Source organism: Myxine glutinosa, chromosome 1 (genome assembly GCF_964187855.1).
Source record: "Myxine glutinosa chromosome 1, kmMyxGlut1.1, whole genome shotgun sequence".
Lineage (NCBI taxonomy): Eukaryota > Metazoa > Chordata > Myxini > Myxiniformes > Myxinidae > Myxine > Myxine glutinosa.
Window position 1 is genome coordinate 148,334,641 of NC_136261.1, and position 26,197 is coordinate 148,360,837.

Consider the following 26,197-nt stretch of genomic DNA (forward strand, 5'->3'; position numbering starts at 1 on the left):
TAATTAATGGAAACGAGGCCTTAACTGACATAGATTAAGAATAACTAGGAAGATGTCCGAAAGTTGTCTACGTGTGGTGCGGTGGACCTGGGCACGACATTTAATGGGGGAATAAGGGGAAGGTCGGCTCTACTGATTGTTATTTACATGCAATGGGACTAGGGAATGGGGGATCGGGGAAAGTTGGGGAGTATTGGAGAAAATAGGGGAATATTTACAAGCGGATATGGAGGCCAAATTCCATATTCGCAACATTGCACCCTTCTCTACCCTCGGGGCGTCCCGACCCGATAAATTTTTACCTACTTTAGTGTGGCACGCAATGTAGTTCCCTCTACTATTAACTCTACCCTGAGTGCGACAGTTTTACAGATATTCACAAATGAGTAAATATGTCCCCCTGCGACGTTGCACCCTTCTCCTCACAGAAACACACCCACAGGATAACCGAATCCGGAAAGAATTCTCAAACTAAACATACAGCCGGTAGGGAGCATTATTTACAAGATTACGCTGATATCTACACTACGATCCAGGACCTGTTTTTGGAGGAACACATGCAGATGTTATGCATAGAGAGAGCGCGCTTGCCAACATCGATACACCAACCCACGAGTGCTCTGTGGCCGACGGCCTTTAATAACGTGCAGAGCACCCTTTCCCAGCATCAAAAGCACCACCCCACCACACAGTCAGCACCATCCGGTGCAGTCACCATTGTTCATTGGTATAAAAATAAATTCGACAACCCCTAACCCTGCAGGTGTCTCTTGCTCTTCTTGTGGTGCACTTGGTGGTAACTAAAAGTGGTTCACCTGTATGGCATAGGTGCCACGTTGACCCATAGGTCCATCCCCGGGTGGTGCTTGGCCGCAAACGAACCGCGGTCCATTGTGGGTGGCCACAAACATTGCGGTCCATATGGTGTATCGATCCCGGCAGCAAACAGCGAAAGTGCAGGCCCACAACTGCGCAGCCAGCACCTCTCTCTCCTCTCTCTCTACCCCAAAGCCAGATCCTCGGAGGTGGGAGACAAAAGAAGAAACAAGTGAGTAAGGTGGTAAGGGCGCAAAAGTGCACGCAATGTAAGGTGATGCACACTGGGGGCACATGGGAACCAGGTGAGACAGGTACGTTCCTATCGTACGCCCCCCCCCACCAGGTAACCTACATGGCCCCTCCCTTACCCCTTACTGCATCCACAAAACACAACACTACCCATAAACATCTACTTTACAAATCGACAAACATCCCTACGGTCTTCCCCGTTCCTCCCATAAACCAAATTCGTCTTCTCTCCCTCCTAACCAATCAAATTTGCCATTTTCAACTCTCATCAAAATTTGCCATCTCCAACTCAACATCAAAATTTGCCATCACCAATTCATCATCAGTCCCTCCTAGGGAGGGAGAGATGGAATCACCCCAATGTCTCATCCACGTCGTGATGCGTCTCACAAATCCAACAGCAATTCTCATTTCTGCAACACAAACAAAGAAAACACAGGTGTGGAGTCATCATCATCACCACAGGTAAGTGGCTGCGTATGGTGCGACAGGTTCATCAATCCTAACTATTTCCTAAATGACTTTAACAACTTTACACTACCCGGGGTCTTTCTCCGGCCAAACCATTGGCCCTCTTACACTATGGGTTCTAAAAAACCAATTCCCATTGGCCAAACTGTGGTGCTCTTTAATTTGGGGTCTCACTCCCCCGATTCATCTCCCGGTGCCCTCGTACAATTTCTGGGCTGCGACGTGTACCTCTCCCAGTGGGTCTACCCACCTGCACACCTCCACCACTGCAGTTGCCTCCGAGCTTACCTGCTCCTTACCCTAACCTAACTACCAGGGGAAGGCCCTCTGGCTCTCTCCCCACTCCGTGCCCTCTCTGGCACTGGGCTGCCCGATCCACACCCGGGATCCTCAGGCACCCACTCACAACTACCGGCTCCCAGAGCCCACCTGCGGCCTCACCTGGCCGACATCCTCACAGTGGTGGAGTGCCCAACCAACTACACACACTAACAGGCTACACGCCCAGCCATTTCCACAACACTAATGCACCCATTCACAACACCATTCTGCAACCGCACCACAAATGCCAATATCCAATCACAATTTACCTGTACCCTCTACCTAACACTTACACTACCCGCCCCGGGTATTCGTGAAAGGGGTCCACTCTTCCCCCATCCACACCTTCGCACCATGCACACCACTCCGTACCACTCACTCCAACTCTCTCCACACACCTGTACCTGCACACCTGTGCTCTCACACCTGGTGCCACCTGCACCCTTCTCTCCCCAAGCGCATTCGCGCTGATCCACACACTCACTACTCATACATTGCTCCACACACCTGTCCAGTTGCACACCTGTGCAATCACACCTGTTCAATTCTCACAAACACGGCATCATCTCAGCTAACTACTCCCTTCTGAAACTTGCGCTTCCCAGTCGTCCCTTTAACTATTGCGCTCCCTCGTCATTATAATCCACACTAATCTACCTGCGTCCCCACTACAGGTATCAGTCACTAACTAAACTTAACGTCACCTAATGTCAATCTCTAGATCCCTACACACGATATATCCTAACCCACCCGGGCTAGTTTTCACTGCCATACACCCCATAAACCTAGTGCTCCTTTGCCCCCCACATATGGGAAGGATGGTGGTTTTGCCATCCCACCACATCGGGGGTCTCTCACTACCAATTTTGCACATCAAATTTCAACAAATTAAAAATTTGCCAATCACTGCCCATCATCTGCCAATCACTACTGCCAATCCCTTGCCAATCATCAAATTTTGTTTTTCTCTAATTTTGGGTCCAAAACACTAACCTCATCACCCAGTCGACTCACTAATACCTCTCGGTGCGCCACTCCCTGTCCAAAGCCCGGCTTCGTGAAGCCAAGCAATGGATGCTGGTTGTTTTGTGCCAGCGGCTGGATGCATCCGGCATTCGGGGCAGGGACGGGGGCTTACCCGGGCCGAGATCCCACGCACCATCTCGGCACGGAGCCATCCAATGTCCCGATCTCGACCTGCCGGCACGTCTCAACACAACGCGGTCGCCATAACGACCCTTCCTATCGGGCTGCCAGCTCCGCCTAGTGGAGCACGGACGCGGCCGTTCAAAGCGAGGCCCAGCACGCACCGAGGGCCTGACTCGGCTATAAGTCGTTCTAAACTCTACCCCGTCTAACGTCGATGCTTCACCTGCATGCTTACATCCCGCAGCCCGTTCCTTGCTCACACATCCAGCCGTGCCCATGCTCCTCGTACCTTTCCTTACACACCCAGGTACCCTCATTCCACTCACAGCCTTGGTCACACACCTGACCACCGAACACTTTGGCACACATTCGTTGCTCGCACACCTCACCAATACACCGCTTCGCACCCCCTCCTCGGTCACCTCCTCTGTGACAATCACAGGTGTGCCCTCATTCGCACACCCAACCACGTGCCTCACCACCAACTCCAGCGTGCATTCCCACTCACGCTCTACCATTCCAGGTGTGCATCCTTCCATCCCAGGTGTACATCCTCGCTCACCTGTCACAACTAACTCACTCTCCTTGTCACTCTCAATACTCTCACCACCACTCTTGACAACGCACTCACCCTTACTCTTGACAGCGCACTCTTTCCTCGTGCACCTGTCCGTCACACACCTTTCTCGTGCACACTCTCCCGTTACACCCTCTGTAACACTCACCACAGGTGGACACTCTTCCTTACTTCTGACAGCGCACTCTTTCCTCATGCACCTGTCCGTCACACACCTTTCTCGCGCACACTCCTGCGCACACTCTCCCGTCACACCCTCTGCAACACTCACCACACCGCGCTTCCACGTGCTCCCTCGCACACACGCTACGACCGACTCACTCTCGCCAGCACACTCACTCCTTGGCACGCACTTTTTCCTCACACACCCCAGAGTCGGACTTTCTTGCACACCTCCTCTTTCGCACACCAGACCTGTCGCACACTTCACCAACGGCCTCTCACGAACACCCGGGTCCATCTCGACCCCCAAGCTTCTTAAATCCCCTGGCGCATCATACGCACGACCATATTGGTCACCACTTACACCGGGTCCTCTTCCTCTTCGCTTCTCCTCCATCACCTGCGAATCCCTCATCCGGTTAATGAGCACATCATCACGATCCAAACACAGACTTTGGACCAATTCTTTCATCTCCTCTTTTATCTCTTTCTTATCCCCTCTCCGTCGCTTCTTAATTTCGCTCATCCCTTCTTCCACTTCTTCTAATTTGTGCTTCACCTCTTTTATTCCCCGGTACGTCTCCTCAAGCTCATCCTCTAAGGCTACCTTGACCGTTTCCAGGTGCGTCCTCACCTGCCGGTCCTTCGTCTCCATTACCTCTATCACCTCGTCCAACCTCGTTGTCAGTCCCTCACGTACTATCTGACATTCCCTCTTTGTCGCTATTAAGTCGTTTTTTATGTCGTTTTGTGTCGCTTTTAAACCTCCTAATACTGCAGTGTTCCTTTGAACCTGCTCCGTTAGTCCTTTTTGTCCCTCCGTCAGCTGTTCCACCTCCTGCGTCAGGACCTCTATGCCCCCTTGTAACTTTACAGTCCCCTTTCTCACCTCCTTCTCCATGTGCTCCTTACAGTGCCTCACCTCCTCGCGCACTCCTCTGACCTCCTCACTCACTCCTCTTCTGATCTCTTCTCCCATCACTTGCATCTCCTGCCCAGCTGCCACCCTCATCTGCTCCATTTCCTCCCTGTGAGCATCCAGTTTGGTTTCTACCCCCATTCTGACCCCCTCTATCTGCTGCTCCATTTGTTTAACTTCCCTTTCCGCTTGGTCCCTCATGTCCCTCAATTTGCCTTCCATACTGTTTTCTAACCCCTCTAACCCATTTTTCACTCCCTCTATTTGATTCTCTTGAGCGGCCATTCTGTTTTCTACCCCCGTTAACCCATGTTTCACTCCCTCTATCTGATTCTCTTGAGCGGCCATTCTGTTTTCTACCCCCATTAACCCATTTCTCACCTCTTTTATCCCGTTGTCTAACCCCTCAAATTTCTTTTCTAATCCCTCACCGGTACCCCTCATTTGGCCCTCCAATCGCTCACCCTGAGCATCCATCCGGTTCCCCATTACCCCCATTTGGTTTTCCAATCGCTCACTATTCTTTTCCATAAGGGCCGTCATTTGTATAAAAAAAAGTTCCAATCTTCCCAGCGGCGCTACTTCGGTCGCGGGCACGGTGACCAGCGAGGCGCCATTTTGCGCGCCCGCTTCTTCGTGCGTGACGGCGCTATTTTGCGAACCTGCCGCCCTCACTGCTTCGCTCTCCTCCTGTCCCTCATTTTGGTCCTGGATCGACCCTACCTCACTCTCCTTTACCGGACCCCAGCTGTCTTGATCCGCCATAGCGCGACTTTCAAAATTCGGTTTTTATTTTTTATTTTCGTAAAACAAATTGAAATTTCGCCGTTATAATTTCGCGCGGGAAACGCGCTCCGAATCGATTCTACTTGTTACCAATTTGGGCCTAATAAATTTAGTCCCGGGTTCGAATTCCACTCCTCGACACCAATTGTTACAGACGTGGCTTGGATGTTATTTACCGAGCGGTTTTATGGTATGACCACGTCTGCACAAGTTACCCGATTGTGCCCGAACGTTGACTAATCGCGCTATGCTAGACCAATGAAGGAAAAAGAAGACACACGGCTGGAATTAATACGACACGACACCAGGGATACGGTTCTCAAAGGTTGTTATTACAATAATGCGGAAGGTTTAGATTACAGGGACAAGAGGGAAACATAGGAAGGTGGGCACTTAAACACACTTATATTAACCCCAACAGACGACAGATAAACGGGACAAGGCTCACTCACACGGGGTTTGATGGCCAGGAAAGCGGGTAGCGATCGCTCCAGGTGCACCTGTGCTCAGGGCAGGATCACGTACGGTCCAGTTTAAGAGATGCGGTGGAGGTATTGCAGCGCTCGAGGGGTGGCGACTTCTCTCTCCAGGCTGGGGGCGCATCTCACGTCACATCCGGCGCGGGGCCGCGTATATCCGGCGGGGAGTGACACGCCCTCGGCTCGTTAGCTCCGCCCCAGATGGAATCGGCACGTTGCTTCTCATTGGGTGCGTGGGGGGGTTACTGGCTCCGCCCCTGACGAGGAGCTGACAGCCAGCCCCTTCGGGGTAACGCCGTGGAGCGCATGGTCATGGCGGGTAACCGAGCCGGTGTGAGGACGCACACTCCCCGCCCCTCTGTTGTTGTAGTCGTAGTTGTAGTTGTAATTGTTGTTGTAGTTGTTGTTGTAGTTGTTGTTATTGTTGTTGTTTGGGGAAGAAGATGGGAGGAGGTATGGGAAAGGTCCTAAACTCACTACTGATGCCATATAATCACATTCTGGTGCAACGAAGAGTCATAATTAATGGAAACGAGGCCTTAACTGACATCGTTTTCCGGTCCGGTCGTGAGAGGACGCTGGCGTCGTTTGCTCGCCGCTTCTCTGACTGGACCATTGTCCGTGTCTTGCTTTCCTGGTGGTCGTGGCGGATTTATGGCCATTGAGTCTTCCTCTGCGCGGTCCCGGCTCTGCTCTGCTGCTCCGGGCTTCACCTGCTCGGCTCCATCGCTGTTTCCTCGGGCCCACTCCCGTTGGTTGTGTCGATTGTTTCGCCTCCTCACCCTTGGCCGCGTGCTCGCTTTGCCTTCGCTCCTGCTGGCATGGCTCTGCGGTACTCTGCCGCAAGGCTTCTCCTGCTTAAAACCCGCTCCACCCCATCATGCATCTCTGCAATCAGATCGAATGGACTCCTGCGTCGACCCAGGTACATTCACCGTGGCTCCGGTCGTAAGTTTGTTTATTTACAATCAGGTCACTCCATCCCCATCCTCTGGTCGGCTCAGCGCACTCCCACTCATCGTCCCAACACACCTGGTCACAACAACGCACAAAATCGCACCTCCTGTCTGCGAACCCTGGCCAAATCACCTGGATTCATACCCGCCGTACAAAACAACATCAAGCTCACCCTGTTCAATACCCGGTCCCTCAACAACAAATGCCTCATCCTGAACGACTACATCCTGGAAAATAAACTGGACTTTCTCTGTCTCACTGAGACCTGGCAACAACCACTGGACTACTACACGCTCAACCTCACCACACCCAATGGATATTCTTACATCAATAAACCACGCTCGGAGGGCCGAGGTGGTGGAATTGCCGTTATTCACCGACAAGACATCAAGACCAACCTCATCTCCATCTCATCTGCTCCATCATTTGAACACCTGGCTTTTAAACTCTCTGGTCACACACAGTCAGTCATGGCTGTTGTCTACCGCCCTCCCAAACCACACCCATCATTCCTGTCTGACTTCTCCTACTTTCTGACCCAGCTATGTTCCCTCTCCCCCTCAATCCTCCTCCTTGGTGATTTCAATATCCACATGGACTCCACTGACTCCACGCTAACCACTGACTTCACTGATTTACTCACCTGCTTTAACCTCACTCAACATGTCAACTTTCCTACCCATAACCGTGGTCACATTTTGGACCTTGTCTGCTCTACTGGACTAATTTTGCACCATCTCTCTGGCTCCGACCTCACTCTCTCTGACCACCTAGCCATCACTCTGACCATCAACATCCCCACCCCAGCACCAAGGCATTATCGCACTATCAACTTCCGTAAGCTAAACGCTTTTTCACCTGCCTCATTCTCATCGACCCTCTCTGAAAAAATGTCCACTTCTCCCTTCGTTGACCTCCACACCCCTTCTGACCTCACTGACTACTACAACCACACTCTCTCTTCCTGCCTTGACCAAATTGCGCCTATAAAAACCAAAACAGTTTCTTTCACCCATTCTGCTCCCTGGTTTACCCCTGAGCTCCGCCTAATGAAAACTCGTGCTCGCCAACTTGAAAGACTCCGCAATAAAACAGGTCTCACAGTTCACTCCCAGGCCTACAAGGACCACATACAACACTATAAAGATGCCCTCTCCCGCGCCCGCTCCGCCTACTACTCTCAAATTATCCACTCTGGCTCCGGAAACCCAAAAGCACTCTTCTCTACAATAAACAAACTCCTCAGCCCCCTGAACACCACCACCCAGTCATTCACAATAGACAACTGCATCTCCTTCCTTTCATTCTTCCAACGCAAAATTGAAAACATCTACAACAGCTTGACCACCGCCGCACCCGCTCCCCCTCAAACCACCTGCCCCCCCTTATCCTGCCATCCCCTGTCTCAATTCTCCCCAGTCTCCCCTACTGACCTCTCTGAACTCCTCATCGGAATGAAAACTGCCACCTGCACTCTTGACCCCATCCCCTCCAGCTTTGTCAAGGCCTCCCTTCCTGCTCTTTCTCCACTTATCATTGCAACAATAAACTCCTCCCTGTCTACAGGCATCGTCCCACCATCCCTCAAAATTGCTGCTGTTACCCCCATTCTGAAAAAACCTGGACTAAACCCTGACACCCTAAATAACTTCAGACCCATCTCCAACCTACCCTTTCTGTCAAAGGTTTTGGAACGCGCTGTAGCCACTCAACTCAAGCATCACCTCTCTGCCAATAACCTGTATGAAACATTCCAATCCGGATTCCGGTCCAACCACAGTACTGAAACTGCTCTCCTCAAAATCACCAACGACCTTCTCCTCTCCTCTGATGCTGGCAACCTCAACATTCTCATCCTCCTCGACCTCAGCGCTGCCTTTGACACCATCGATCACACCATCCTCCTCACCCGACTTGAAACCACCTTTAACATTACCGGCACTGCCCTCTCTTGGATTAAATCATACCTCTCTGACAGACGTCAGTTCATCTCCATCAATAACTGCAAATCCCCCACTGCTCCCCTCCCCCAAGGTGTCCCCCAAGGTTCAGTTCTTGGCCCCCTCCTCTTTATCCTTTACCTGTCCCCCCTCGGTCACTTAATCCGCCGTCATGGTCTCCAATTCCACTGCTTCGCCGATGACATCCAGCTTTTCATCTCCACCAAGTCCATCTCCACCGCCACCCACTCTATCCTGACAAACTGCATCACTGAAATAAAATCCTGGCTTCAAATCAACTTCCTCAAACTTAACTGTGATAAATCTGAAATAATCATCATTGGCCCAAAAACGCTCACCAAGTCCACCCATAACTTTGCCCTCAACATCGACGGTTTCCCAGTGTCCACCTCCCCTCACATCCGGAATCTTGGCATCATCTTTGACCAAACCCTCTCCTTCGACAAATACACTAAACAGATCACAAAGACAGCCTTCTTCCACCTGAAAAACATCGCCCGTCTCCGTCCATCCCGCTCCTCTGTGGCTGCAGAAACCCTCATCCACGCCTTCATCACTTCCCGTCTGGACTACTGCAATAGCCTCCTTTATGGTTCACCCTCAACAATCACCAATAAACTCCAATACATTCAGAACTCCGCTGCCCGTCTACTCACCCATTCCCGGACCCGTGACCACATCACCCCCGTCCTTTACAAGCTTCACTGGCTCCCCATCTCCCAGAGAATCCAGTACAAAATCCTCCTCTTGACCTACAAAGCCCTCCATAACCTGGCCCCATCCTACCTGGCTGACCTCCTCTCCAGACACACTCCCACCCGCAACCTCCGCTCTGCTGGTACCAACCTCCTGACCCCCCCCATCCGGACCAAATTTAGATCCTGGGGGGACAGGGCCTTCTCCATCGCTGCTCCCACCCTCTGGAACTCGCTACCTCACACCATCAGAGACTCCTCCTCACTCACCACATTCAAAACATCACTCAAGACCCACCTGTTCAACACTGCATTCAACATTTAACCCACAGCATCTAACCCCTGACTATCTCCTCTCCTTCTCCCTCCTTTGTGCTTTGAATATTTCCCTATTGATTCTTCTTTTTTTGCAATTGTCTTTATGTTTTGCTATGCGTTATGTTTTGCACTCTGTCAAAGCGTCTTTGGGCTTCCTGAAAAGCGCTATATAAAATAAATGCATTATTATTATTATTATAGATTAAGAATAACTAGGAAGATGTCCGAAAGTTGTCTACGTGTGGTGCGGTGGACCTGGGCACGACATTTAATGGGGGAATAAGGGGAAGGTCGGCTCTACTGATTGTTATTTACATGCAATGGGACTAGGGAATGGGGGATCGGGGAAAGTTGGGGAGTATTGGAGAAAATAGGGGAATATTTACAAGCGGATATGGAGGCCAAATTCCATATTCGCAACAATATATATATACATTATATATATATATATATATATATATATATATATATATATACATTCGATCACACCATCCTCCTCACCCGACTTGAAACCACCTTTAACATTACCGGCACTGCCCTCTCTTGGATTAAATCATACCTCTCTGACAGACGTCAGTTCATCTCCATCAATAACTGCAAATCCCCCACTGCTCCCCTCCCCCAAGGTGTCCCCCAAGGTTCAGTTCTTGGCCCCCTCCTCTTCATCCTTTACCTGTCCCCCCTCGGTCACTTAATCCGCCGTCATGGTCTCCAATTCCACTGCTTCGCCGATGACATCCAGCTTTTCATCTCCACCAAGTCCATCTCCACCGCCACCCACTCTATCCTGACAAACTGCATCACTGAAATAAAATCCTGGCTTCAAATCAACTTCCTCAAACTTAACTGTGATAAATCTGAAATAATCATCATTGGCCCAAAAACGCTCACCAAGTCCACCCATAACTTTGCCCTCAACATCGACGGTTTCCCAGTATCCACCTCCCCTCACATCCGGAATCTTGGCATCATCTTTGACCAAACCCTCTCCTTCGACAAATACACTAAACAGATCACAAAGACAGCCTTCTTTCACCTGAAAAACATCGCCCGTCTCCGTCCATCCCTCTCCTCCGTGGCTGCAGTAACCCTCATCCACGCCTTCATCACTTCCCGTCTGGACTACTGCAATAGCCTCCTTTATGGTTCACCCTCAACAATCACCAATAAACTCCAATACATTCAGAACTCCGCTGCCCGTCTACTCACCCATTCCCGGACCCGTGACCACATCACCCCCGTCCTTTACAAGCTTCACTGGCTCCCCATCTCCCAGAGAATCCAGTACAAAATCCTCCTCTTGACCTACAAAGCCCTCCATAACCTGGCCCCATCCTACCTGGCTGACCTCCTCTCCAGACACACTCCCACCCGCAACCTCCGCTCTGCTGGTACCAACCTCCTGACCCCCCCCCCATCCGGACCAAATTTAGATCCTGGGGGGACAGGGCCTTCTCCATCGCTGCTCCCACCCTCTGGAACTCGCTACCTCACACCATCAGAGACTCCTCCTCACTCACCACATTCAAAACATCACTCAAGACCCACCTGTTCAACACTGCATTCAACATTTAACCCACAGCATCTAACCCCTGACTATCTCCTCTCCTTCTCCCTCCTTTGTGCTTTGAATATTTCCCTATTGATTCTTCTTTTTTTGCAATTGTCTTTATGTTTTGCTATGCATTATGTTTTGCACTCTGTCAAAGCGTCTTTGGGCTTCCTGAAAAGCGCTATATAAAATAAATGCATTATTATATAGAGATAGATAGATAGATAGATAGATAGATAGATAGATAGATAGATAGATAGATAGATAGATAGATAGATAGATAGATAGATAGATAGATAGATAGATAGATAGATAGATAGATAGATAGATAGATAGATAGATAGATAGATAGATAGATGTATGTATGTATGTATGTGTATATATATATATATATATATATATATATATATATATATATATATATATATATATATATATATATATATATATATATATATATATATATATATACATACACACACATATACACACACACACACACACAGACTTGGCATTTAATATGGAATCTTTTTTTTGTGGGGGTGAACTTACTTTTCAAGATGTCTTAGAAACAAAAGTTCATTGGAATTATGTTGAAATTATTCTAGATTTTGTTAATGTGACCTTTAAAAGAAACAAAAACCACATTTGACATTTCGAAACAAATAATTTGATCCTTGAAAGTGATGTAAACTGATATCGAACTCAATTCATGGACAGTACTGTGTTGAACGTATGTACCTTTTCCAGAAGTATCTCTTTATTTTGCACATTAGCCAAAAATTTTTTTCACAAAAACAAAAGTTAAATTACGACTGGGATTACGGACAGTAAAATTACAGTTGGCCCCATTATATATATATATATATAATATATATATTGGCCCCATTTGGTTTGGTTTGGTCATGTGTTGAGGAAGGATGAAATGATGATGATGATGAGGAAGGATGAAAGTGACTGGTTGAGAAGAGTGATGGAAATGAATGTAGAAGGAAGTAGAGGACGGGGAAGACCGAGAAAGACTTGGCTAAAGATGGTCGAAGAAGAAATGCGGATAAGGGGGTTAAACAAGGAGAGATGCAGAAAATAGGGCAAATGGAGAGGATTGTCATGGGGACCGCAAGGCTAACCCCCGCTCTAGCAGGGAAAATGGCCTTAAAATGCCTGTTGTTATGTTGTGTTGCATATATTTTTGCCCCATCTCTGAATGGTGAAGAATCACGCAAGCTATGGCACAATTCGAGGTCACAACGTTGACCGATACGTCTCCGCCCACATTATTACATCATTATAATACTTGTACCAAGTTTGACTTAAATCCTTTTGAGCTGTTCTCAAGTATCACATTTTTATCTGACATGACCTCTGACCTTTGACGCCAAAATCCAATAAGTTTGTCTTTGCATCATTATACATACTTGTACCTAGTTTGACTTGGATCCCTTCAGCCATTCTTAAGTTATCGCAGAAACGAAAACTTATCACAGATGGACAGCCGGCCAACCCGAAAGCATAATGCCTAAGGCAACTTTATCTGCTAAGACATGAAAAAAGAATACTTTTTAATTGAAGTAACAACACCAATTTACTTTGCCATAAACCAAGTAGAATGAAAATGCTAAAGCACCAATAAATAAAAAAGACGTAATTTTGTAAGCTGAAGAAAACTAACCTCGTACAATAGTCAGAGCGAGTTGAGAGAAAGATAATAAAAAAAGAAACACCTCTGAGTAGTTTAAAGATACCAGGAAATGTCACAACAAATGAGGTAGAAACTGTTCCAGGTACAATTCATAATCTAAAAAAAATGACTGACTAAAAAATGAGAAAGACCATTCAAAAAGGCTCTGTGCTTAAATATGATAAACAGCAAAACTTTGTCCCCAAAATGAAGATGCATTCTTTAGGCCCTGGGAGTTTCATTTTGCATTTTGACTTTTAACTATACAGTTCAAACTATAACCAATGAAGGAAGAAATTACTGACCTTGCAACACAGCTTTGAACATCTGATATTCATCAATACCAGAGTCCTCACTGTCAATTGGAGTAGTGTATTCTTCCAGAGGAGATTCATCTTCTTCATAGTCTGCATCATCATAATCTTCCTCATTATCTTCCCCGGCTTCTCTGGCCAGCATTTCCAGATACTGCCGATCTGTCTCATTAATCTCATCTTCGTCACTGGCAAGCTCCTCTATATGAAAAGAAGGGAGGGATGGTGGGAGAGAAGGTGGCAGGGGGTATTGTTTAATAAGTAAGTAAACAAATAAAGATGCATACAATGAACCTCTGATTCATACTGTCGCGTAACCGTGATTAACACCACAGTTACGGATGACCGATTTGCGAGACTTTAACTCCCGAGGCGAACACTCAATGGCGGACTCAAGTTCAACACCAACGCGCGGAATGGCGGGACGCAGCGAAGGCTCCGCAACCTTATCTATTAAAATCAAACACCCAGGAAAACTGCGTTCAGATATTATGTACAAAAAGTAATATAAGGGTTTATTAGGAAAAGTAAAGCCAGTGAAAAAGCCCGCCGGTAAATCTAATAACTCTAATAAACCTAAATCGGGACGTCCCCACACGACTGACAGCAAACACAAACGAGGGAGATTAATCACGAAAATAACACGTCCCGTCGTTCAAAATATACGCGGAGATCGGGCTTATCTGTCTTTGTCGTCTTGTATTGTTGGTGTCCAGCACCGCTCCTTCCGGCCCGATCGCACACCACGAGGCCCCTCGCTCCAAGCACCACGCGTCCGACGCAGGAGCCAGCGGCTCCACTTGACCAGGGACAGGAAGGACTCCTTTCAACTCCACTCGACTCGACGCGGGAGTGCTGGCAGCCAAGTGCCAACGAACTGCTCAGTGCCAACTGGGTGTGCTCTCGTGTGTCTCCTGCGACTCCCTACAACCCGAACTGCACTCGAACTGCGACTGGAATGGCGTGTCCTCTCCAACTCTCCACCACCGCTCAACTCTCTGGTGCCTGCCTGCGTCTGCCCGAACTCAACTCAACTGCCGAAATGGCGTCCGACCGTCGCCTATATTGGTGGCCGATGACGTCACATTGGCGCACTCCTCAGCCAATCATAGCCTCCCAACTCGCCCAGGTCACGCCCTCTGCGGCATGCGACTCCTGACATCTCCCGTCCGTGACCCCGCGGTCCTGGTGTAACACGTGCCAGCGAGGTTGGTAGGCCTTTGAGGTGCGAACGGCGGCGGCCAACCGTGGCGGTGTTTTTGGCCTGGTTTCCTGTCTATCTATTACGAAGTCCTTGTCAGGGAAAGGGAATTATTTAATGTTGCGCTAAGGACCTAACTAATGTTTATGTGGTTTGCAGTGCCATAATGGACAAAGGTTTGACTACTAGGTGAGACTCACAGGGGCGTTACCTTTAATCCCTCACTATTTAACACTCGAACCTCCAGGTAGGTCCACAACCATACATCTTACCCCGACAAACGCCTAGACATCAATAACTTATTACATGTAGAGTCCCTGTCACGACAGCCGAATACCTACCTATTCAGATCTACCTAGCTCTAGATGTTGCTCTACCAAATTCATAACACAGCCCCCCCCCTGGAACCGTAGCTCCTGCAAGGTTCACCGCAGGCGCTACCATTCCAGCCTTAACACTTACTGTCACACACTTAATTAACCTATGAAATAAATCAGGAAGGGCTGTGGGAAGTGAGTCGGACTACCTACCTACACTTCCTTAACATGCTGAACCCCTTAACCATCATGCAAGTATGTACATCTTCTTCGTTGTTCCTGTGGAGGGAGGAAACAACAACACACAACACTAACTTAACCACAAAACTTAACCATCTTTCCAAAACTCAAAACTCTAACCTTTGTACATACCCCGGTCTACAGACCGCGTCCCCCGGTGGATGCCACAAGACTCAACCTTACCTGCGGGGCCATCCCCAATGCATCCCCCTAAATTTCCACGGGCCCTGTCCAGATGTTACAGGTGAGTGACACGGCTCGGTGGATTTCGCCCACATTCATGCAACACAGACCCCTTAACCACTCATTCTCATTCCATAGGTCATCAAGGCATTTCAAAAATCAATAAGGTTCTTCTTCAATACACCCCCCTGCAGGACCATGGCATTGATGTCATTCACGTGTGTGTGCATTCCTCAACTAGGCAGCGGGGAGGTACCGCACAAAAAGATGGTGGGGGCGCATCAGGCTGTGGTGCCCGCAGTCCCAAAAACAAGTCAACCGACTTACAAGTTCATTGCCCCCCCCCCTTTACCTCTTGGCCCCATGACAGCCCAACAGCCCCTTTCCGCCGTTACCTCGCCGGTGAGGGTCTCCACACACACCAGGCTCCTTTGCCTCCTGCTTTCGCGCAGCAACACGGGTCACCGGGGGACTTCCTCACCCCGCGGCGCCCAACCAGACCCTCCACCGACGAGCTCCAATTTCCAGTTACCACCGGCTGCCAGGGGTAATTGCCGCAGAGGGGGGCCCGCAGGCATCGCTCCTCAGAGCTTGCTCTGTACCTGCGGACACACACACCTTCCCCACCCACAAGACCCCAAAACACACTTCCTCCCCCGCTGCCATTCAATTCTCCACACAACTCAGCACAATTCAGTACAATTCATAGATGGTGTAAAAGGTGTTACAAGGCTTGCCATGGCCTGCCAATGTGAAATCCCATTCACAGTTCGAATCATTGAATCCTTACACATTTCCATGAGCACATTTCCAAAAAGCACAATTATCGCCCCTCATTATCTCCAATAATCATCACTCACTCTCCAGGTTCCACTCTCACGACCACATCAAAACACCTAACCACAACACAAAAACATACGCCACCCACAAGACACTGTGGCTCCCATTCCATCCCCTCACCGGCCATGTCATCACTCGCTCTCACCTCCCAACTCCAAATTACATGTCCCCAATTTCCCAAAGCAAATCCTGAAGCCTGGGACAGTACTCCTTAAAACACTCACCTCAAGTGCAGGTAGTTGCAGGTTGGTCAGGTTCAAGGGTATCATCCACCCTTCACAATCCCAAAATTTCACATTGGGCCTACCAAATACTTCCAAATTTCTCTTTTGTCCCCACTACACTGGCAGGTATGTGGATCCGCATCCAACGGTGATCATCACTACACAACTACCTGTGGCCACGACAGCTCTGCACCTCTACCGTGCAAGGGTCACCGGGACAAGGTGAGCAGTCAAAACGCCAACATGGCCCATGAGTGTCCATAAGGGCGCGACCCACCATCCATCCTTCGGCCCCCCTGCGAGGAACACAGCTGCAGCAGCCCCAGCTGGCCAATGTGGTGAGCACTTGCTGCCACAACACACACTACCGCACACACAACCTCGGCCCTGGGGGGCACGGTCGCAGTGCGTGGCATCCCTACAGCCACGTCCCCTGCACCTCCCCATCATCCCCCAGTCCGACTACAGAACTGCAGCCCCCCAGTGCTCACCCACACTTGACCACACCAAGGTCCAGTCAACAGCCATGCTCCACCAGGAGACCCACCCAGAAGACATGGTCCACACACCTCGGACACGCACAGCACCACGTTGACCCTCAGGCTACACAACTACATCCCCATCATCCCGCGTCCCAAATATCAGCACAGTTGCCCCCGCAACCAGTTGAAAGCTGTGTCTTGCTACCCTATTAATTTTATCACAGCCTCCAACACTTTGGTCTACACACCTGGATCTATAATGGCGTCACTGTACAGTGTCCACCATGGCATTTCAAAATCCACCCTTAAATTTGCATCTAACCCACAGATTACCCATGCTAAACATTTATCACATTTCACTAACCTCACCAAAGAAGGATGCTTTGCCATACACATGCCAGCCGAGCATGGCCCATATGCTCGGCTCGTTACACATCTCCCGATTCACATCCCCATGGCTCTCTTCCCAACCCGAGAGTCCATAAATCATAACGGAGCATCTGTGGAAGGTCACTCACACCATCACGTTCCACAGATGCCCCAATGGTTGTCCGGCAGGCTATCTCCATCCCTGTCCATTCGGTTTGACCCGCGTCCATAGACCAACCACCATGCCAGGTCACCACATGCTGGTTGTCCCAGAGTCTCAGGGAGAGGGTGTCAGGTCGCATGCCCGGGTGATCACTACATCAGGCCCAAGCTGGCCATCTGCGGTGCCACCACCAAAGCGCGACCCACAACATCTCCCCCTAGTGGTCCTCAATATTTGCCATCCCAGGCTTGAGAAACCACCTCGGACCTCCCTGGAGGTCTTAACCCCCACCAGGGTCCGGTGACCCTGCCGGCCCGAGCCACCAGCTCGGACGGCGCCCCGATGGACAAGGGACGCCACACTCCACCAGACCCCCCGTGGGACCCAGCTCGTACCTCGACACCCAAGGCTGGACCCCACGTCCAAATCTCGCCATCACAGCCCCCCAGCTGGCTGGCATACCCAAATTTTGAAAGGGGCAACTTTGGCCCGAGGCCATCACCCATGACCTCGCCATGTCCAGATCCCGCAGCCCGGGGACCAATCCCCACCATGGCTGCTCCAAATCAATTTCCCATTGTAATTTTATTTTAAATTTTCTTTTACAAATTTTCATTCCCACTGCCAAACCGCAGCTGCAGGGAACAACCTCTACCACCGGTTGTTCTGCCCCTCCCTGCAGTTGATCCAAATTCCCTACAGGGACCAAATCTCCAGAAGCTCTATCTCCCGATCCTCCAAGATCCAAATCCAGCCCGGAGCCAACACACTCCCCCAACTGGTTGTCCAATTTTGGAGCCTCTGTTTCCAAATAGCAGTGTACAGTGAGCGTCCCCTCGGTCATTCCAACCACCTCCTCGGACCAACTCACCTCCTCACCCAGGCTCCTTTGGGCCTGAACAAGCTCTACCTCCATGGGACTGTCACAGGTCTCCAGCCGCTGTATCAAATCATCCTCATTACAAATCATTCCTGGCCCCGCCAGGCTTTGATCAATATCCCCAATAAATACCCGGTCCGGCTCTATCGCACGGACCCCCAAAAACTCTACCCCCTCTTGCTCCGCACCACCGCCCTGGTGCTGCACAATTCCAAATTCATCCCCCGGTTGGGGTGTTGTGACATCCACACGGTCCCGATAAACAACCAGGCCAGAATGTGGGAAACATTCCCCATTACAACTCTCACATTCCAAATTTCCTTCCCCGCTCACCTGTGGACACTCCACGTTTACCTGCAGGCATTCCCTATCCACCTGTGCACCTGCGGTCTCCCCATCATCCCCCATTTGAGTTTCTACTTTACCCTCAAATTTCCCCAGTCTGTCCGTAATTTGGTTTTGCACTCTCCCTTCTATGCCATCAATTCGTTCCCCCAGCTGCTGTGCCATTTCCCCAATTTTTCCTTCCATACTGTTTTCTAACCCCTCTAACCCATTTTTCCTTCCATACTGTTTTCTAACCCCTCTAACCTCTAACCCTTAACGCGTTCTTGTTGTATTTATCTCTTTCTTTTTTCAAACAACAATTTTATTAACGTTGCACCATATTGACCTGCTCTTTGACAGAATTCATCGTGATCAAGAGGTCAGCTGGTAGAATGACCGAGTGTAGAATGATGCATTTTGGAATCGTATTTTTCATTTGAGAAAAAGTAAATTCGACAATATGAGGATGCGGAGGGCATGGTGCATTTTGGTATCTGAATTTATCGAATGCCCATTTTGCAGGAAAATTGATGGCATGCAGAGCATTCCATTGTTACAACACACAAGCGGATACAGGAATCATTTCTTTTTAGTATACCAGAGCCAATAAAAGATGAAAACAAAAGGTTTTTTGAGAAGTTGTTGCACAATCTCTGCAATGGAAAGACCTTGTATAGCTTCCCATTCACGTATAATTCCTTGGTATGTGAAGATGAATGAGGCGACGTATATAAAATTCAACTCAAACATTATGCAGTACCAACAATCTGTGCGTAGGCAGCATAGAGTTAAAGGGACTTTCTGATCAAGTCCGTACACAAGAACAAGATATGCATTTCTGAACTCTATTTCACAGGCTGTGAAACGTTTGCCATAGTCTTATAGAATATTTTTTGGTGACAGATCAGGGTAGTTCTGAAATTAGGTATTTATGTTTGTGTATATCGTTTGGGATAGACCAGCTCATTGGGGTCTGGCTGTTTCCACTGCCATCTTGGCTCAGGGTTCAGAGGCATGGGTCCTCTGTCACATGGAGCAAACAAGGTTGTCTAAAAACAAAAGTCGTTCGCTATATACTGTGCAATGGACTCACTCTCACTCTCTCTCTCTTTCTCTTTCTCTTTCTCTTTCTCTCTCTGTCTCTGTCTCTGTCTCTCTCTCTCCGAGAAATTATTCATGATAACCAGATGCTTCATATCTGGAAGAGGCTACCCGTCAGCATGAGATGGCTTCATTTTTCTACAATCTTACCGTTAGCGATGTCCACTTCATCATCATCCTCTTCCTCATCATCACTTTCTTCCTCACCCTCAGACCGGCTTGCATATGCTCGACGAAGGCCTTGTAGCAGCAGCAACAGTGCCGGCACCAACTGACATGCTGCACGTGTTACTGGCTCTGGCCGTTGCTGCATCTCCATAAGTACGCACAGTCCAAGAACACACAGTTTTCGGTCATGAATCCTGTGGAAAGAAGGCAATAATGGCAGTCGTTTGTAATCCATAGATCTTAGACTTTCATTAAGCCCTGCACACAATCTGACAATGGTGACCGTAAACACTAAAGACAAATGTACAGCTTGTCCAAAAAGTTTGATAAAATTTCACCAAGCTGCTTGTCAGAAGATAATGATTGATGGTGCAGGTTGCCAAAATAGGCAAGATATTTGTCCTGCTGCCAAAATACCAAGCCTCACATCCTCCGAATTCAGAGCGAATCAATTGCAAAGGAAATACTGCAGAGCCCCAACATTTGCGGGGTATACGTTCCTGGCAAATGCCACGAATGTCATGGCAATGTTTCAATGGGAAAAAAGGGGATAGGTTCCTGGCGGTTCATGCTACATGAGGTTTCAGCATTCCTCGGCTGGATGTGGGCAATTTCATAAAATGAAATTCTAACAAGGACTGTGATGCCGGGAAGTTTAAAACTATGCAATTTAAACGTAATGTCTATAGTCGTAAGATAATGCGGAGCGTCATGTCTTCCTTCAGGCTTGGATTCCGAGCGGTTAAAACAGCAACTATTTCTGGAATCAATAAGTGCTTTGAGAATCACACTTTAATCATGTGCAGACTAAAGGACTCATAAGACCAAAAACTACCGCATCTTCCCTCAAGCTTAAATTCCAATCAGCCAAAACGGCAGCTACGGTATTTCCAGTATGGAGACGTGCTTTGGGGATCACACTTTAATCGTGTACGTACTAAAGGAATCATAAAACTTAAAACTAAACAACAGATATATAACGAGATAATCACTCAAGGTTCCTGATCAAAAATCTGTGACAAATTATGCAAGAATCCATTTTGCCTGCACAAACACGAATACTGTACATGAAGCATAGGACCGTGAATGTAGAATCCGGTCACATTTTATTAACAGTGAATACGCAGGGTCTACGAATGTCGGGTTTCACAGTACCCTGTTTCACAGTACGTCAAACATTGTTTTAGTACAGTGAATGCAATCAATTATCCGATGATCCTCTCAGGTATTTGTCACACACAGTGCACACAAAAACTTTCACCCCAACTGGATAACTTTCTTGTTTGTCAGAGAAACATCGTGTTTTTTTTCATGCAGACAGCCAGCACACATTATGCACATATTTGGTTGGTAGTTTTGGAGTGCATCAGATAGATACATGATTTGTAAGGATGAACAGATAGCAGGGAATCCAGCGAGAAACCGAGTGACATGCAAATTCCCTTCTAATACAATGGTGCTGCTGTGAGAACAAAACTTTACAACTTATACGTTCCTGGCGTTTACGTTTACAACTTATACGTATACTGGTTCCAACCAGTATAACTTAGGTAGGCAAGCGTTTTTACCTTACAAGAGCATGTACAAACAAGCATTGACCGACCTAAGTTATACTGTCTTTCAAAAGAAAGGACCAGAAATAATTGCTTTATTTTTCCAAGAGCAAAAGCTTTGCAGAGTTCAAATAAATCATCAAAACAGGGAAGCTTCAGCCAAAGTTATATAGGGTCTTGTGAACGAGCACAATTAAGAACAGATTTGTTTACTTGCTTACTTCTGTCTCCCCGATTGTGACTACCACTTTGATCGTTGTGGGGAGGCTTGTGTGCTCCTGTGACCCTTTGGGCTATATGGGCGGGAGCTTTGCATTTGGTAGGTCTTACCTAGCCAGGCAGGTCAATGGGTAGGAGCCAGACAAAGAGTAGTCACACATTTTCTTGGGGGTAGGAAAAAGGTTTTTTTTTCAACTGGTGTAGTCGCCCCAGGGGGTGTTTGGATGTGGACACCTAGCAGGGCCAAAACAAGACCTGTCAAAGGGCGAAGGAGCTCACTGTGAGCCAACGGCCATCCATATCTGGTGCCCAACTGCGTCTGCGGACATCCAACTGCAGTCGGGTTACCATTTTCTCGGAGGTTGGTGGCAAGATTTGTACTCCAGCCACCATAAAAACATGTAATTTTGCAACACGCACAAATAACACAACTAAAAAAAAAAAACCCACACCTCCTATGCAGCTGCCCTTCACAGGGCAGCTTACCAGATGACGGGATTGGGGCAAAGCCTTCAGGACCCCCATTCTTTGATAATAGGAGGAAACGCATCGGGTAACTTTCCTGGGTTGAGTTGTGGAGGTGTGCGTCGGGGTGGTGCTGAGGCGTCGCCCACCAAACGACGGTCTCCTTGGGTTAACCTGAGGCAGTCCCTTCAGGTGGGTGCCGAGAACATTCTTACTCTAAGAGAGGATGATCACCTGTCTCTATTATCATCTGAGCTCCAGCGTTTGAACATCAGTGTTGCAGAACTTTGAGGTTTGGAGGCCGGATAGTGGTGAGATCATGGTGGGTGGTTACATCTACTACTGGTCTGGTCACTGACGGTTACCATGCCCAGGGAGTTGCTATAGCTGTGTCCAATAAGCTGACTAATGATAGTCGAGGTAACACCGGTCAACGAGCGTATTATAAGACTGAGGATTCGTCACTCTTTGGGTGTCATTTCCCTGATCTCTGTATATGCTCTGACTGAGGAAAGTGATATCACTGTGAAGGAGGCATTCTATGCCAAGCTCGAGTCTGTGGTTAATCAGTGCCCCAGGAGAGATACTCTTCTAGTCTTGGCGGATTTCAATGCATCAACTGGCACTGACAAGGATGGTTATGAGGCACGTGTTGATCCCCATGGATCTGTGACTGTGAACCAGAATAGCACCAAGTTCCTCGGCTTTGAAAGAAGTCATGGGCTTAGGGTAGCTGACTCATGGTTTCAGCACCCACAGCCTCATCGCTGGACTTGGTATTCCAATGCTGGTGGTGTGGCGAAGGAGATCGACCATGTGCTCATTGATGGTCAATGGCGGATGTTCCGGAACTTCAGGGTCTACCGGAGTGCTCAGTTCCTGAACACTGACCACAGGCTTGTTTTAGCAACTCTGAAGTTGCAGCTCAAATCCACGAGAATGCTACCATCCCAGCCTCGGCTGGATGTGGGCAAGCTCAAGGAGGAAAGTGTAGCCGAGGAGTTTGTGAGCAGGTTGAGTGGGGTTTTGGGGGGGGATCTAGATGCTTCAGTGGATCCTGAGGAGTTGTGGAGTGCCTTCAAGACCATCATGCTTGATGTTGCCAGTGGCTGTCTTGGAACCCACCGTCAGGCGAAGAAGAACTTTGTCTCAGGAGACGCTTGATACCATCAACCAGAGTCGCAGAGCCAGGCCCGATGGCAGAGCTGAACAGTTCCGGGAGTTGAGGCGTAAAACTGTCCGCTCGCTGAGGGCAGACAAGGAGGCCGATGTGCGAGGAATCTGTGACAGGGTAGAGCATTACTTGTGGACATGTAATTCTCGTCCTGCTTACAGAGGAATCTGTGCATTGCGTTCCTCGAAGCCTGTCCCTAGGTGTACTGAAGTTAGAGCAGAGGATGGTGGCCTCTTGACAGAGGAGTCTGAAGTGAAGGCCTGCTGGGCCGGTTACTTTGAGCGGCTGTACCAGGTTGACCCAACGGCTGTTGAATTGGATATCAAGGGTGTTGCTATCCAAAATGCTGAACCCCCCAATTAACTGTGAACCACCTTCACTTGTGGAAACACAGGCAGTGGTGAACCGGCTGAAAGTGGGCAAATCTCCTGGGATTTGTGGAATCCATGTTGAGCTTCTCAAGGCTGGTGGAAATGCTGTACTCGAGTCGTTGCATGCAGTTGTATGCTCCGTTTGGAGCACAGGCATCATCCCAACTGACTGGAAGAGGGGCCTTGTTGTCCCCATCTGGAAAGGGAAGGGTGATCACCAGTACTGCAACAACTACCGGGGGGTGACGCTACTCTCAGTGCCGGGCAAGGTCTTTGCTTGGATCATTCTTGAGGGTTCCCCGCCATCTGCTCGAGCACCAGCGACCAGAGCAGTTGGGCTTTACACCAAAGAGGTCAACGATTGACCGTATCCTCGCGCTTCAGGTCCTCACCGAACCCAAGCGAGAGTTTCGCCAGGGACTGCTTGCAGCCTATGTTGATCTCCGCAAAGTGTTCGATTCGGTGAATCGGGATGCCCTCTGCAGGATTCTTGGTCTTTGTGGGGTGTCACCAATGCTGATCAATCTGATCTCTGAACTATACTGTGGTACTGAGAGTGCTGTGAGGTGTGGTGGCTCCATCTCTAACTTATTTCCAGTTGTTACTGGAGTTCGGCAGGGGTGTGTACTGGCTACCACACCCTTCAGCGCTTGTATGGACTGGATTCTGGGGAGGATGTCGGAGAGGTCAGGTTGCGGTGCATCATTTGGGAGTGTCAAGATCTCCGACCTTGATTTCGCAGATGATGCAGTCATCTTTGTGGAGACGCTGTATATTCTTACGGGGGCCCTCCAGGCACTGAATGAGGAGGCGGAGCCGCTGGGATTACGGATTTCCTGGGTGAAAACCAAGATACAGGCATTCAATGACATCTTGAATGCTGCTGTCTTGTCTGTGCCAGTTTGTGGCGAAGATGTTGAGGTCACATAGATTCATTTACCTTGGCAGTGTTATTTATGTCTCCGCATGTTGTGAGCCAGAGATTGCTAGACATCTGTGTCGGGCCTGGAGAGTCATGGATTCACTGGATCTGTCAGTATCTATGCTGTGTGGCACTGTCAGTATCTATGCAGGAGGACGAAAGTCAGAGTCTAAGTCCTTGGTGCTTCCAGTCTTGCTCTTCGGATGCGAGACTTGGACCCTCAACAAGGGCCAGAGAATGAGACTCAACTCCTTTAGAACAAAGTCTCTTCGGAGAATCCTTGGTTACAACCAGAGTTTGGTTGAGAGTGGAACCAAATTATAAGAACAAAAAAAAAAAAAAAAAAAAAAAAGAATAAATAAGAGTTCCATTTAACGCTCCGTTAGTGTGGTGGGGTATCTCAAACCCCTTTTGCATGTTACTAACAATGTCCAAAGCCCCACCACACTGACAGAGGGTTACATGGAACTTCGGAATAGGAGACCATTAGGCCCATCAAAGCCTGCACGATAACCATCTTATAGTTGTCTGTCCGTGCTCTATCCTTTTTAAATGATGAGCATCAAGCAAAGAAGCAACACATACCATTTTTAAAGTCTTCCATAGAGTTTCTTCGTAGAGTTTCGAACTCGACCAGAATTTGAAGCACCGACCTCCCAGACTCAGAGCCGACGCTCTAACAGTCTAACCATTACACCACCTGGGTTGCTCTTAAAGAGGACTATTCTTAAAGAAGTGAGGAACTATTAAAGTCTATCAAACTATTAAAGAGGTGACAAACTATTGAGGAGGTATTAAAGATCAATAACGATTAAAGTCATCACTTAATCAGTAAAACTTTGAACAGGAAGTCTCATTATGTCAATCAGTTCTTTGTCGATGGCGGATGGCGGCATGATTGTTTGTCGATTGATTCTTTGTTGATTCTTTGTTTGCACGATACCTCAAAAGCTCAGTCATCCAAACCTGAAATTTTGTCTATCCCAAATGTAAATAAAAAAGTTTTTTGTGTACAAAGTCGAAGCTTGTGTAAGAGCGATAACAGAATTAACTCAAAAGCATCTCAAAAAGCAAAGCCCACCTGGGTCTGCAATTTACTCAAACAGAACTTCACAAAAATAGGTTAAAGAAATTGTGCATTTTATTAATTAGTGTTCTCCATATTCTCGTAATAAAGGTTGGTTGAAAATTTGATGACAAAAGCTCAAATGGTAAAAATGTTACGAGCTGGAAAGAGACACTGAAGCTCAATGGTAAATAAAGAAACATGGAAGCAATGGGAAAAAAATCCTGCCATCTCACGCAGCGCGGCGGCAGACGGGATAAGGCCTATTTCTACTTACTGTGACTCTGCCCTTTGACATTATGACCAAACTATTAAATAGTTTTCTCCATATTCTCATAAAGGTTTGTTGAAAAGTAGACGTCAAAAGGTGCACATAGAAGTGGCGGGACGTGGGGGTGCAGACAAGTGGCAGGATGTGGGGGAGCAGGGGAGGGAGGCATAGAGAAGTGGCGGGATGAGGGGGTGGGGCGTAGAGAAGTGATTGGGGGAGGGGGAGGAGGAGGAGAAGTGGCAGGATGTGGG

The 26,197-nt window shown here is 48.4% G+C and overlaps 1 protein-coding gene across 3 annotated transcripts in view; it reads right to left on the minus strand.

The window, feature by feature from the left end:
• LOC137429608 (importin-7) overlaps positions 1-26,197 on the minus strand; it is a 154,222-nt gene that overhangs the window by 4,819 nt on the left and 123,206 nt on the right. For 2 of the 3 annotated variants that reach the window (XM_078777982.1, XM_078777985.1), the window contains 3 exons: positions 19,888-20,099; positions 13,402-13,611; positions 816-1,018 (listed from right to left, as the gene is read on the minus strand). In XM_078777982.1, the coding sequence (XP_078634108.1) occupies positions 816-1,018; positions 13,402-13,611; positions 19,888-20,099 (625 nt within the window). The remainder of the gene's footprint in view (positions 1-815; positions 1,019-13,401; positions 13,612-19,887; positions 20,100-26,197) is intronic. The other variant, XM_078777984.1, reaches the window with a different exon arrangement.